The sequence below is a fragment of the Pinus tabuliformis genome, chromosome 2_2, assembly GCF_031772625.1.
Source record: "Pinus tabuliformis cultivar Carrire ecotype Pingquan chromosome 2_2, CPIR1, whole genome shotgun sequence".
NCBI lineage: Eukaryota > Viridiplantae > Streptophyta > Pinopsida > Pinales > Pinaceae > Pinus > Pinus tabuliformis.
Genome location: NC_142300.1, coordinates 1,066,171,072 through 1,066,186,462, shown reverse-complemented (window position 1 = coordinate 1,066,186,462; position 15,391 = coordinate 1,066,171,072). Strand labels below are relative to the sequence as shown.

The window sequence follows — 15,391 nt, the reverse complement described above, 5'->3', positions numbered from 1 at the left end:
TCCCTACTCCTTGTCTTTTCAGCATTTTATTTCTGCTTTTAGGATTAGATTTACTTTTCATGTTATTAGTTAGTCAATAAATGAAGAGCTTTTATTTTTTCCTGTACTTAATGCATATGATGATTTGGGAATGGACGCTACTTATTTTTATTTGTGTGTTGTATGGATGCAGATTCTGGATTCTCACATTCCTACCGGTGCAGCAACGTGTCCCCAAGTAGAGCCAGATGTTGACCACTACTGGCCAACTACCCATGCAGTACATCTCCTTTCTGTTGGCAGAGAAGGGTAGCTCCTGAGCGACATGTCTGTGCCAGCCTACAGTCATCGACAGCTTGATTTTTCCTGTTGTAAACCCAGTCTGCACGTTTGAATTGTAAATAATCTAAGCAGATCAGAGTCATGTATGTAAAGTTGCCTAGGTGGACCTAACTTTCTAATGACAATCTGCGTCCCGGGAGGTTTTTAGTCTCACCGATCCATGGATCGGCAGAGTTTTCCTTCAAACCCGACCCCAAAGCCGGGATGCATTTCGTCATTAGGACTTTAGGAGAATCCTAGCGTGTTACTCTGCTAGATTATAGTTGTGTCGCAGATCTGGGTGGTCTATGAGGGTCTGTATTAAGTGGATTCATCCCTTTGAGATGTAAATTGTAAAAATTGTAAAAAATCATGATGAAATGTGTCTTGAGGGTTGAAAATGTTGTAAATCCCCTCATGAGTCCTAGGTCCTAGGTGCTAGGTGATGATTCCAACGGCTGCGTTTGATGATCCATCTTAAAATAAATTTTTATTTTTATTTTTTTTTAATGAATAAAAATAATAAATTCATATATAAAAAATATATATATATATAAAAAAAAAAAACCCTAAAAAATAAAATAATAATATTTTTGTGGATCACCCAAAACTAGCCGTTGGGATCATTTCCTTTATGTAGGGTCTTAGGGGGTCATTTTTAGTTTATCTGATCTGTGAGTCTGTACTGAAAGCTCTCTTGTAAACTGATTTCTGATTAATAAAAAGACTTTGGGGTTCAAACTGGCTGGTGTTACTCTCTGGAATTGCTGTGAGGTGTTTGAATTTCTGCATATTTCAGTTTTCAACAGTTAAAATAGCTGATTTTTTTTAGGAGCATTGTGAGTACAGGTATCTTGCTCACGTGCTTGGGTCTGAATGTTGTAGGGTTTCTGGAAAATGGCAGGTATCTCCATTTTCTCTTGAAATCTAGCAGCATTTCTTGCCCTTTTTGCTGATGCTTGCTTGAGATGTGCAGGAAACTTTTAGGTGAAGGTTATTTGTGGGCGTTTGGGGAAGTTCTGGGCTGAACCAGCCGACTCCCACAGGCTGTTCTGTGCAGAGCCCAGATAATTTGTGCCCTGGGTTAATCTTTAAGAGTTTTATTTTCTGTTTTACATGAGAGATTCTCTTTCTGTTCACAGTAAAGTTCAAATTTCTGATGTTTCGAAAATATTGCTGCAATTATTGTTAAATTTGGCTGTTCTGGGGCTGTAAAATTTTGTGATTCTAGGTTACTTTTGAAGGGTTGTATTTTGAAGTTTTGCATATCCCTGCTAGGCTCTTGTTTTTCTGTTTTCCAGGGTTTCAAAGGCCCATGCTGCTGCTGAAAACACATTGCGCCAGAGTGAGAGTCAAGCGTGAAAAGGTGCGTTCTGCAGGTTCCAAACCATCCCAGGTATTTACAAAACCCTGCTGTTCTTTTAAAACTGCAAGCACAACACTGAATATGACAGAGAAAGTTTTGAAACAAAATGAAAGTGTGAATGTATACACAGTTTAGGTTTCAGATTTGAGTAGCTTATGATTTGATTTCTGGTGGAACTTATTCAGCAATTTCATCAAACCAAGCAAGCTTAAATCGATTTGCTCCAAAAGGCTGTCTTTTTCTCTCATTTATGCATCGATTTCTCCTCTCAGAAGCTAAGGACCTGCTGTCATGAATCGCATTTGATTTTCCTCAATAATTTATTTGGAAATCTAAGGAAAATCAGTTTGCAGCTGCGTCATCCATCTTCAGGCAAATTTCTGTGTGTCAAACGAATTTCAAAATCGATTTTTTGCTGTTGACTGTGCATCCCGTTATCGAGCCCTATGATTTGGGGGTCGTGATCGTACTTTTGCATGTATTACCAATATCGATTTACATCTCTGCAGCGTTTTTTTTTTTTCATCTCCCATTTGCATTAAACATCGAATTTATGCCCAGCTGTTTGCGTGAGTGCGTCTTTCCTTCTGAGTTTTGGCCTGCGGCCCCTTGCTTGTCGAAATCCGTCCTGCATACTTGCTGAATCTCACTGCACCCCCGTCTTTTCTTTGTTTCTGTCTCCTTGCAGCGTAATTCTGTCTATGGCCAGGGTTTAGCATTCACGCGTTAAAAAAAAAGAGCCGCACGATTTTTGCATATCGTTTTTTTTTGGAGTTTCATGGTTTCGGTTCATAGTTTGGTAGGGTCTAGAGTTAAGCGTAGGTTAGATGTTTAGGATTTAAAATTTACATAGTTTCATTAACATTTAAAATAGATTTTGGTACTTTGTTTTATTTTTTGTTTAATTTAGATTGTAATTTGTTTGGCTTAGGTATAGCTTGGATTTAAAAATTTATATTTTCAAATATTAAAAAAAAAAAAAAAAAAAATTGTGTGATGAGAAGGGGTTAGCTTAGGTTTGTTTTATATTTTAGATTTGTTAGATTTTAAAATTTGTAGATTTTAACTTATTTTTATTTTAGCTTAGTTTTAAATTTAGATTAGATTTTAAATAGATTTCTAGATTTTAGTTTTATTTTTTGTTTTAAAAAAAATAAATATATATATATAAAAATAAAAAGTCCTTTAGATTTTAGATTTAGTTTTAAAGTTTTCATAGTTTAGAATTTTTTATTTTTTTATTTTTATTATAAAAAAAAAAAAAAAAATCGAAAAGCATAAAAAATTTCTTTGAGGAGAATTGCTTTTGTCACCTTCAGTTGCTTGTCATTATATATCTTTCGTGCTGAAGTCTGAATATGAAAGAAGTATCTGGTTTCACTGTCATTTAAGGCAATTTATTTCTCTTAGTGGCTGGACATCATTGTTGAGTTCCATGATCTTTGTGGTTCTACTGAATATTTAAGCATTGTTCAGGCTATTTGATGATAAGTGATCATTGTTCGTGGTTTTATATTCTGTATCAGCTAACAAGTAATCACCTTTTAGGCACTGGTCTATCAAATAAATAAACCCGTTTTAGTGCATCTCTTCTCCCGGCCCAGCTGTTGTGGCAGTTGGCCTTTATCTTTCCTCAGGGTCTACCCCCCTTAGCCGTGGGAGACAGGCTTAAACGGAGAGACCGGGGATCAGAGTGACAGCCCCTGGTCTGAGCGTTGTCGTGTCAGTTTGCGCGACAACATGGAGTACGGGTTTCATACTCAACTTTGAGTCAAAAGCATGTTCTTAAGCATGTTCTTCGTGCTTTTAGGTCTTCTAGGTCTTTCTAGGTCATTCTAGGATAAAGAATAATATTGGTCATGTGTCATAGTCCTATTTGGACTCATTGTAACGAAGGAAAATATTTATTTTATCATGTAAAAGCCATGGATAAGCCAAAAACCAAGTCGACCTAAGGGAGGGCTATTCAAACCTCAAGAAAGGCTATAAAAAGGAGGGAACTTGACCTGATTTGGACACTCATCTCAAGCAAGTTTGATCTGCAATAGCAAAAAGGTGAAAGAAGAGTAGCTGGAAGACGAAGAAGAGGAGCAGAAGTCGAAGTCTATCAAAGGTTATCTTTCTCTTTGTCTCGCTAGGGTTTGTGAAGTTGCCAACTTCAAGACGACAAAATTCTGAAGTAGTTACAGGGGGCCGAAGTTGCGGGACCGAAATTTTGTTGCAGGGGTCGAAATTGCAGTGGTAGTGTTGCAACATCGAAATTCTGGAAGTTGTTATTTAGTAGATCTTGCTGGGGGTTGGCTTGGGTCTTGGAAGGTATACTGGCTTAAGTCTTTAGCTCTTGGAAGTCTCTTTTATAAGCAGATTGTAAAAAAGAAGAGAAGCATTTTCCGGGTTTTCCCCCTTGGGGGGGTTTTTGCCTGGCTTGGAGCCTATATCTTCTGTACTTTGTCTCTTTGTGATCTTTTTGTTTTTGGTAATTGCTTGATGAACATAATCAAGGAAGTAATAAAAGAACATCTAACATCACAAGTAATTATCAAGCTAAGGAAAATAAGTTTAATCATCAAGTTTTCATATTTTCCAACAATAGTTACCATCTGCCGTTCATTATTTGTATGCACTTCAGACCATCTTGGCGATTCTTGAATTTCACTAAAATAGCTCCCAATGGGTGATTTTCATAGACCTGCATTGACCCACAAAAGAATCCCTAGGTTAATCATGTTAACATACTTTTTAAAGAGCAACTTCACAAATCACAAATATATCAATGTTTTCCACTTTTTACCATACAGAAAGACTTCTGTCTTGACTTGCTATTATGACAATGAAAGTTACCCAAAAACAAAAAAACTTTCCAATGAAAATATAAAACTTTTTTTTTTGACCCAAAAATGAAATTTAAAGTTTAAAGGTCAAAGAAAAGTCAGCAACATGCTGTAAAATAGCATACCGTCCTATCTGAGTAGACAAAAAGAATATACACTCATTGATCCATTAAGCTAGGATTGTTGTTTGTCTGACTGTTATCTAGTGGTTGAGACTGGGCATCATCACCATGCCAACAACCCAGATTCAAATTGCAACTAGCATACAACCTTCTATGTGTCTGATGGCTAGGTTTAATTGCTCTCCGCATTCCAGTGGGACCACAATAAATGCACAGATGGCATCCGTAGCTACCCACAGATTAAAAAAGCATTTCCCCTTACTCACAAAAACATAAGCTAGCATTGCCATAATATAAGGAAGCCTAATAGTTAAGAATATGTATTTCCTCCTTGGAGGTCACAAGTTTAAATTCAGAGGGTAGGGTATGTACAACTCCATATTTATCACTGCACAGATGGAATCTCTTGTCCTACAAACAAGGGGGTCTCTCATTAGTCAATTTGGCATCTCGATTGGCTGTGACCTTAAATTAGATTAGTATTATTGTTATTATTAACTGATTATTTTAATTAGAAATTGAACTGCAGAAAATCTACAATAAAAACATCTCATGTAAAATTGGAATGCCTGTGGAGAGTAGATGTTATGAGAAATTTCTCCTAGAAAAGAAACACAGCGCAATAATGATATGAAACGCAATACTGTAGGCTACTAGGCAGTGACTCGTCTTTGAACGGCATACTGAGGATGAACATAACTTTTGAAAGAATCAAAAAAATCAACAAGACATTTCTAAGTCAATGAAATGCAGAAACAGTTTCATTTTCCAAAACCAGTATGAATTTTAGAAACAGTGCTTTTAAAATTTTCATAAATGGGGAAAATAAATATTGAGATATATTAGTAAATGAAAAACTGTAAAAAATAATTCATAGCCATGGTCTGCACATTGCTCGGTGCTAATATTTTGATTTTTATTTGGTGTTTTTGGCTGTTTTATGGTTATTTACCCACAAATAGGTCATTTGATTGTTGGTCCTTTTTTCCTGGGGCATGGTTTTATTTTTTAATTGATTATTATATGTCATTTCATGATTTTTTTGATGGGAAATTTTTCAAAAAATGCTTCCAAGAAATTCTCGTTTCTAGAGTGCCCCAAAATCGTTTCATAGGTGTTTCTGGGGCCTTTCACCCCTGCTTCCTGTTGATGTTATTCACTCAGGCAGGTGCTTCTGCGTAGGCCAAGTGTCAGCGATTCAAAAGTTGTCAAAGTTGCCTCTTGAGGAAAGTGTTATTATAATTTTTTCCCTAAGTTTACTTCAAGAAAAGCAAATTAATTAATTTTATTGATTAATGTGGGCTATTAATCTAAGTTTCTAAGGATATATAATTTCATTATTTAAATGACTTACTTATAATCTCTACAATTGGTCTAAGTGGGTTAGGAATTAATGTCAACCATCTATCACCTTGGAGATTGAATATTAGGGATTTAGTGTTGGAAACACTAACAAGGGGGGTGAATCAGTATTTCTTTTCAATTGTTACTTTTACCAGTTAGATCACTTATATTTAGAACACAAAATGAACAATAAGAATAAATGTTTTTATTAATTTCTTCTTTAAATCAAATACAGTATATATAAGGCTCCAACCCTAGATGAAGACACTGATCTTCAATCTCCCAGGGTTCAACCTATATTTGCCAAGCACCAACTAGGACTTCCAAGGCTCCAACCTTGTCAATTTTGAGGCACCAACCTCAAGGGCTCCAACCCTATATCTGGTTCAGGCTCCGACCTAGTTTCTTGAGGACTACGATCCTCTAGGGCTCCAACCCTATCCTCCAAGGCACCAACCTTGTCTTTTCAAGGCTCCAACCCTTAGCTTCACTACGTCAAAATGTGTTCTGGTTATACTTCACGGCTCCCTATGTCTTGTTCAACGAGCACTGTCAATCTTCGCTTAGTCTTTGCTTTAGTTTTCACATCATGTCATCAATGACAACCTTGATCTCTTTAGAAGTTGTCTCCACAGCTCTTCATAATACCCAATCATACTTTTCCAAGGTTACTCCATGAGGGCTTCAATCATGCATCAAGGTCTCCAAAAATGTCTCCAAGGTCAACTTCTATTATTCTTCCAATTGTCTTCAATAAGCTGCTCCAAATGAAAGTCCAAGCAATACTCCTCAAAGTATGCTCCAAAACTGATCTTCAAAATGGTCTCCAACAAGCTCAAGGCTTCCCAAAATAATGGCTTCCAAAACACTCAAATGAACCCTTCAAGAATACACTCAGATGTCTTCAAAAATGTCACTAAGGTTTCCTTCAAAATGTCCACGAAGTAAGCCCACAAGTCAGCTCAATCAAGCCCAATAAAACTGCCCAAACAAGCTCAACAATTTTGCCCAATCAAGAATGTCTTCAAACAGTTCTGAACTGCAAATGTTTTCAAATACTTCTGAACTGCCAAGAGCCAAGTTTGGTCCAAGAGTTTCTTCACAAGTTCCAAAGTGTTGTTCCCACAGGTCTGAGCTTTTAAGTACAGGTCTGATTTTTGTCACACAAGATTCAGACTTCTGTAATAGTTTAGATTTACAAGCCACCACAGATTCGGACTTCTGTTGTCACTGGTTTCATCACAGGTTCAGCTCACTACACAGATTTTATTTTTTTTGCAGACTTAATTGAGCCACAAAACTGATTGTCTCTTAGTCAAGATTTCGACCTTGTTTTTCATTTCTTTGCTCTGCTCTGCACCTTATTCATCTCAGATCCGAACTATTATTCCTTCTTCTTGACCGCAGATCTATGGCTAAAAAGAACGAGCTCAGATGGGTATGCATACTTGTTTGAACGTCTGATGGAGAGTCATGTCAGTCTGGAGGGAGGCCGACATGAGTGACAAAGTGTAGGTTGGCTAGCCTGCAAATATATATGTTTTTACCTTAAAATTTCAGTATCTCATCAACCACCGGGAGTTTGGGGGCAAGTAATAGCTCATTAGAAAGAGGAAAAATCATCTTTAAGATAGTATGGGACTCATTGTGGAAAGATGCCTCCAAGGTGTCAAATTATTTTTCTTTGTGACTGCCCTTGAATTTTTTTATGTGCAGAGGTGATTAGGACAGCAACACTTTTCTATTTTTTGGGACAGCATGGCATTGTCGTTGTTTGGCTCAACAATATTATTATAAGTGATATCATGACTGTATCCAATATGAGTGTATCATCCTATATCCAACTATCCAACAATGTCATCATATATTTGTGTTGATTTGGGGTAGCATCGGATGTGCTCTAGCCATGAAAATTGGTAAAGAGGCTAAAGCACATGAGATCTCCAAGACCCAAAAATAGTTTGAGCAGATTCTAACCGGTTTGGGAGATATTAAAATAATTAATATTTTTAATGAAATTCCTAAGTCTAAACTTAGGAAAAATAAAATATTAATGGATATGAATATAAAACTAGGTTAGAAGGTTCCAAAAGTCATGGATCAAGCCAAATCTAATCTTAGCCGTTGACTAGAGATTTAATCTCGGCCGTTGATGGACCAACAAGAAATGTATAAGAGGAGGCTTGAGGGTCAGTTGGAGAACACACCAGAGTGATCACTCATTCTATTCTCTAAAGTAAGGTTTGCTAAGAGAGATAGAATCAGTGATCAGCAGCGACAGGTAGTGAATACATAGCAGAGAGGCAGAGTTGGTCCCAGAGAGACAAGGCAGAGACGCGAGAGGTTGATGCAGAGGCAGCTGGGTGCTACGCAGAGACGTGAGAGGTTGATGCAGAGGCAGCTGGGTGCTACGCAGAGGCAGTGCGGAGTTGCACAGAGCCAAGAGAGGCCAGTACGTGTGACACATAGGGTCTAAGCACTGATGCAAAGGCTCCAAAAGCTGACGCGGGGCCAAGAGGCAGTGCCAAGAGGTTTTCGTGGGCCAAACTGGGTGCTAGTGAGTTGGGAAGGGTAATGCAGTCCCTATCAAAGTGACACAGAGCAGTGAAGCTGCAATTGTTGATGAGGGATCGTTCATCCTATGATTGATCAGCCAGAATATCTGTCTCCGAGGAGAGGTACTACTGCCGAGGGCATTCTTTGTTGGGTGAGCCATTTCTGGCACCCTGATTGTATTCTGAAAACTGCATAATAATAAAACCCTCTGAATAGTTGCACTGGTTTTCCCGCATTGGGTTTTTCCAGGAACATTGGTCCAAATATAATAGTGTCACTTGTGTGCTTGTTTTCTTTCAATTGTAGATGTTGATATTGTACTTGTGTTTATTTTCAATATTTACATGGTAAATAACTTGTTAAGTAATTAAACAAGTAGGAAGAAATAAACAAGATAGTACAGGAAGAATTTCTAACAGGTTAAACTTAGAAATTCCAACATGGTATCAAAGTATGGTTGCAAATCATAGGAAAACTGAAGGCATCAGTCGAGCAGAGCATTTGTAGCAGATTCAGTTGTCCCGAGTGACAAAGCTGATCATTGCAGGACAACAGAGAAAGGAGTGACACAGAGGGATTGTGTCATCATTCTGGGCCAGAGAAAGGCGATGCAAAGGCTAAGTTGTTGGGGTATAGGAGGTTGCGAGTAATTTGCGCAACGACACTGGTAGGGTACTGTGGTCAGAATAGTACCTAACAGGGCAAGACCAAGGAGGAGGGATTTCCAAAAGGGAAATCGAGACTCAAAGGGAGTCGAACCAAGAACTTCTAGACGGGAAGTTGAGAGACTCCGCAGGAGTCAAACAGAGGACTTCAAGGAGGGAAGTAGAAAGACTTGGAGGAGTCGGAAGAAGAGCTGCATAATGGCCGTGAATGGACTAAGAGATCAAGATAGGTAGGATGGAACATCCAACTTCGTGGTCTAGAAGGCCAAGATCCTGTCCATTCTAGACAGATATCGCATCAAGGACTTCACCTTGAAAATAATAGCTATCCCAGTTGACCCAGCTGAAAATGAGAAGTACGAGGAGGCAATGGCTAGGGCGAAGTGCATCATCCTTGATGGGGTCAAGGATCATGTGGTGCCATATATTGCCGAGAAGGATACGGCAAATGAGATGTGGGATGCCCTGAAGAAATTGTACCAGCATACTTCCGTGCAAAGAAAGATGTTACTTCAAAATCAGTTGTGGTCATACCACATGCAGAAGGGAGAGCAGATAGATGACTTCCTCGAGCGATTGAAGGAGATCTGTGACCAGCTAACTTCCATAGGGGCCACGCCAGATCAAGAATTGATGGTGAGGACCACATTGAACGCAGTCTCAGAGAATTGGACGGTATTTGTCCAAAGCATACTGGGCAGGTCGAGCCTTCCAGATTGGGAGGAACTGTGGGCGGCTCTTCATCAAGAAGAGCTCAGACCAGTGACCAAGGTGGGGAATAGCGGCAGAGGGGTCAGAATCAAGAAGGAGGAAGAAGAGGATGCAACTAGCATCTGCAGGAAAGCAGGAGAAGAGAAAAAAGAAGGACCTCTCCAAGGTCAAATGCTTCCATTGTGGGGAACTGGGTCATTTTGCAAACCAGTGTCCTACAAAGAAGAGTAAGGGAGAGGCTTTTGAGACCAAGGCAGTGCCAGCGTGGGCGGAGAAAGAAGCCGAGGAGGATGACGATTGTGAAGTGGGGAGACATCAAGCTGTAATCAGGAGGACTACAAGCGATGAGAGGCAGGATCCTTGAGGTACCCAACCTCTTGGATTATACCTTGCTACGAGAGCCCCGAAGAGGAGTAGCAAGACTGACGGATGTCGGTAGAGATGGATGCAGATGGAGCAGCAGAGAGTGTTATAGTGCAAGAGTCTCGGGACAGCACGAGGCTAACAGGCTGCAACAGTGCGAGAGGCACAGGAGTGTTGCACGAGTGCAGGAGAGAGGTGTGCAATGGTGTGAGATGCAGGGAGTTGTTGCAACAATGCAGAGGTCAGTAGAGGGAGCACTTGCTAGCGACAGAGGGAGCTTCAGCATCGGTAGTGTTTCTAGCCTGACAGGGATTTCAAAAGTTGGGTGAATCAGTTACTTACTTCTCAGTAACTGAGTTGCAGTGCAGCAGTTAGCAGTGGCGTTGTTATGGGCAACATGATATTGCATGATGAGAGGGGATGTAGTGCAGATGTAGTGTGCAGATGCAGTGTTGGGAGGATGGGCCAACAACAGCACAGATGCATAGGGAATTTCCGTACAGAAGCAGCAGTAGCAGTGGCAGGGTCGTGGGCGACAGTGCAGAGGATGTTGGGCGGGGAGGCCTAGCATCAGCACAAAGACCGATGCTGGATAATCAGAGTGATACTCAGTGTGGAGTATTAATAGAACACAGTCCTCGCTAAGAGGGAGTGTTGATTTAGGGTAGCATCGGATGTGCTCTAGCCATGAAAATTGGTGGAGAGGCTAAAGCGCATGAGATCTCCAAGACCTGGAAATAGTTTGGGCATATTCTAACTGGTTTGGGAGATATTAAAATAAGTAATATTTTTAATGGAGTTCCTAAGTCTAAACTTTTAGGAAAAATAAAATATTAATGGGTATTAATATAAAACTAGGTTAGAAGGTTCCAAAAGTCATGGATCAAGCCAAATCTAATCTTAACCGTTGATTAAAGATTTAATCTCGGTCGTTGATGGACCAACAAGAAAAGTATAAGAAGAGGCTTGAGGATCAATTGGAGAACACACCAGAGTGATCAGTGATTCAATTCTCTAGAGCGGGGTTCGCTAAGAGAGAGAGAATCAATGATCAGCAGCGAAAGGCAGTGAATACATAGCAAAGAGGCAGAGTTGGTACGAGAGAGATAGCGCAGAGCCGGGAGAGGTTCACGCAGAGGCAGCTGGGTACTACACAGAGGCAGCTAGGAGCTGCTCAGAGCCAGGAGAGGCCAACGTGTGCGACGCAAAGGGTCTAAGGGCAAACGTAGAGGCTCCAGAAGCTGACGCAAAGGCTAGCAGAGCTGACGCGGGGCCAAGGGGCAACGTTGAGAGGTTTTCACAGGGCAGACTGGGTGCTAGTGAGCCGGGAAGGGTGACGCAGTCCCTATCAGAGTGACGCAAAGCAGTGAAGCTGCAATTGTTGATGTGGGATCGTTCATCCAGTGATTGATCAGCCGAAATATTTGTCTCCGAGGAGAAGTACTACTGCCAAGGGCATTCTCTGTTGGGTGAGCCATTTCTGGCACCCTGGTTGTATTCTGAAAACTGCATAATAATAAAACCCTCTGAATAGCTACACTGGTTTTCCCGCATTGGATTTTTCCAGGGACATTGGTCCAAAAATAACGGTGTCACTTGTGTGCTTGTTTTCTTTCAGTTGATGATCTGTAGATGTTGATATTGTACTTGTGTTTATTTTTAGTATCTACATGGTAAATAACTTGTTAAGTAATTAAACAAGTAAGAAGAAATAAACTAGATAGTACAGGAAGAATTTCTAATGGGTTAAACTTAGAAATTCCAACAACTTGTGCAGTGATAAGTCATAGTGCAGCATAAATTTCCCATTAGGAGAGCTCCAACGCAGTCTTCCAATCATGTCATCAAGACCATCATCAAGTGCCATCATCAAGTGTGGTCATTATGATAGTGCAGTGATATGTCATTAACCGTATGTACTTGTAGCATTCATCAATTTGTTAGGGCAAGGGCTAGATCATCACAAGGAGAGCTTCTTCATCAAGAGTCACTATTAGAATCAACAAGGACTTCTTCATCAAGAGTAAGGGCATCATCATGATTTCTAGGGCTTCTTCATTCAAGGACATCTAGGACATTATGAACAATAGGCATCTAGGACAAGACTTCTTCACATCATAATGGCATCATTAATAGCTTGACATCTTCATTAATGGCATCCTTATCAAACAAGAGGGACTTGTCATCATGAGCAAGGACATCATCATAATATGCATGAGGTTATGATATCACAAGAATATTTGCCATCCCAATAGTACCATATTGACATCAATGACAACCTTGATTAACATTTAGCTCAAGATGAAATAATAAAATAAGCTTAAGGGAGAGGTGAAGACACATTGTGATTGAAGAAACAACCTTCTCAACAAATGGGAGGCTCAGTGACTGAAAAGGAGAAAGTGTGTAGCAGAGAATTTCCAGAAGGGAAATTTGTGAAACCCGAGTTCTCAGAGAGAGGCTGAGACTTGAAGCAGAGAGGATGAAATTCCTGTACAGGCCGAGACTGTGGGCCCAAGCTTTTCCAATTGGGTTGCGTGGAGGCCGAATTTACTATGGGACCAAGACTTGGAGAACAGATTTCAGCTAGGGAGACGAGACTTCCAGTGCACAGGCCATCGAGTCAGGATGGCCAAAATTTGCAGGTACACCGAGATCTGCCAGGGTCGATTTATCTTCCAGAGCAGCCGATTTCCATAGGTCAAAATCCAAAGGGCTGTTTGCAGGTTCAATTTATTGCTGTAATTTCTATGTATTCCTCTGCTGGTCAAGGCCTAATTTTCCAGATAAATAACAGTGAAAGAAGATTTATTGGCCAGAAAATTCCTGCTGCCTGTGGTTGATTTTCCTATTAATTTCAGCTGCATAATTTTATTATGAAGTTCTAAATACCAAAATATTTGTTTTCCAGCAACTCCAGAAATTACTTGAGCATCAATATTTTTCTGAGTATAAAACAATTGTGGAGAGAAATAAATCAGATCTGGTATTAAAAGTTAAAATTCCATCTTCGAAACATTTCCTGCTTCCTTAATATATTTCAATTAACCATAGGTGACTGAATCCCCAATCTATGTTGCAGGTCTAAAAAAATAAAGATTATATATTTAGATTAACTGTACTTGATTGAAGCTCCAATCCGTATTGAATGCTTTAAGAAAGAACAACACCTTTAAGAATGTAACTTACGACACAACAACAGTTATAATGCTAATGGAAAGTTCTTACCTTTATCCTTTCTATTGGACCAATCTTACTGCACTCTTCTGCTATATCAGCCTCTAAATCTGACAGTAGATTCGTGTCTGACTGTGAAAATGATAGCAGATCCATTGATAACACATGAAAACATATGAAAGCAGTGTCTCAGAAAAATCTTAATAAATTACGATCTGAAAATTCAAAGTAAGAAATTTTGTCTCATAAAACTAAACCATCAGTCATGGACTTGCATTGCTTACAAAGGTGGGACTGATACAGAGACAATCATTTAACATGGAGACCAGATGAAATTTTACAAATTCCAGAGGGCACATGCCCACTTCACCAATTAAATCCAACACTAATGGGAGTATTACTCACCCGTAATTCAGCTGGTCTAAACATGTTCTTCAACAGCACAGATGTTGCCACTATCCTTTTTGCATCATCAAAACCACCTAAACCAAAGATACAGCAAAGCACTAATGTATCTTAGCACATTCCCTTAACTAACCAGAGAGTATATTTATCTAAAAAAATGAATAATAGAGGTATGTATCACAGAGTCAATCCAATATTAATATGAAATAAAATAACATTACTCTCGGTCATCAGTTTATAATAAATGGTAATAGATTATACAACCCAACAGAAATGAATAGAAGAGCATCAAATTTACTATATAAGAGCAGAAATATAATATAGCTTCATCAGAAATTAATAGCAGGCTTTAAAGTTTACAGTTTCTCCAAGCAAGCCCAAGGTAATATCTAGTAGACGTACCAGTTTCTGTCAAGACCTTAGCAACATATCAATATACATCATCAAAAGCAAGTAACAATTTGAAGGAAAATTGGAACTTCACAAGGTGGATAAAATTTAAATCTTTGGTGTGAAAACACAAATTTGAGGAATCTGGGGGAGAAAATAGTGACCAATACCCTGAACAATAAATGGAAGGAAATGAAATGAAATTTTCTTACCACCTTCCAAGATACAAACAAGATCTATGGGTTGTCATCAAAAATAGAGCATATGTGTTACATTTTTGGCTTCCTCAAGTATTTACACCATGGTTGGGGGTGCTTCATGAGATTTGGGGTACATGGTGTATACTGAGCCCTTGCATGGGCCAAGACGCATTATAGCATGAGAGGTGGTCTATAGTGGATATGCATAATTGAGATAGCTTGCCCAATAGATGTTTGACTTCAGTTAATTGCAGGCTCAGTGTTCTTCCCTTGGACATTTGAGCTCACTTCGCACTTTCATGGACATCCTTCATTGAGGCCTTATGAAGGAATTGTTACTTTTTGTAGCACCGAATGTGTTCTAGCCTTGAAATTTTGTGGAGAGGCTAGAATACATGAGATCTCCAAAACCCAGAAATTGTTTTTGGAAATTCCGCCTAGAAATGACCTAATTAAATTATTAACCAGTTTTTAAATACTACATCTAAACCTAAGGAATATGGTCAAGGCGTGAATGATCTAGAAACTCACACGAATCGACTACAAGATGATCCTAGCCATTGATTATGTTTTAATCTTGGTCGTTGGTGCTCCAACAGAGAATTATAAGATGAGGTCGATGTGGTGATGGAGAGGACACTTGAGAGGTTCAATTTCATGAGTAGGTCGATTTCCAGAATACCAGTAGTCAGTTGCAGGAGAGGGAACCAATGAGATTGAAGCAGTGAGAGAGGGGCAGAGGCAGTGAAATTGGAGAAAGGTTTCTAGATCTGGTGAGTGCATTTGTAGAGAGGCAAGAGAGCCACAGTGAGGTTGACGCGAAGCAGCGCGGCAGCCTCGAAAGGCAATTTGGAATCTGTTAGGGATAGACGAGTTTCAATGCCAAAAGCTAGGCAGAGCTTCCAGAGGCCAAGAGAGACATTTTCCTAGACAACAGTAGACCAGACAGCTTGAGGAAAGG

The 15,391-nt window shown here is 39.5% G+C and overlaps 1 protein-coding gene across 1 annotated transcript in view; it reads right to left on the bottom strand.

The window, feature by feature from the left end:
• Positions 1-15,391, bottom strand: part of LOC149197068 (splicing factor U2AF-associated protein 2-like) — a 193,490-nt gene that overhangs the window by 79,408 nt on the left and 98,691 nt on the right. Inside the window, exons 8-10 of the mRNA XM_089405737.1 lie at positions 13,841-13,917; positions 13,487-13,567; positions 4,264-4,355 (exon numbers count right to left, since the gene is read on the bottom strand). Coding sequence (XP_089261863.1) covers positions 4,264-4,355; positions 13,487-13,567; positions 13,841-13,917 — 250 coding nt within the window. The remainder of the gene's footprint in view (positions 1-4,263; positions 4,356-13,486; positions 13,568-13,840; positions 13,918-15,391) is intronic.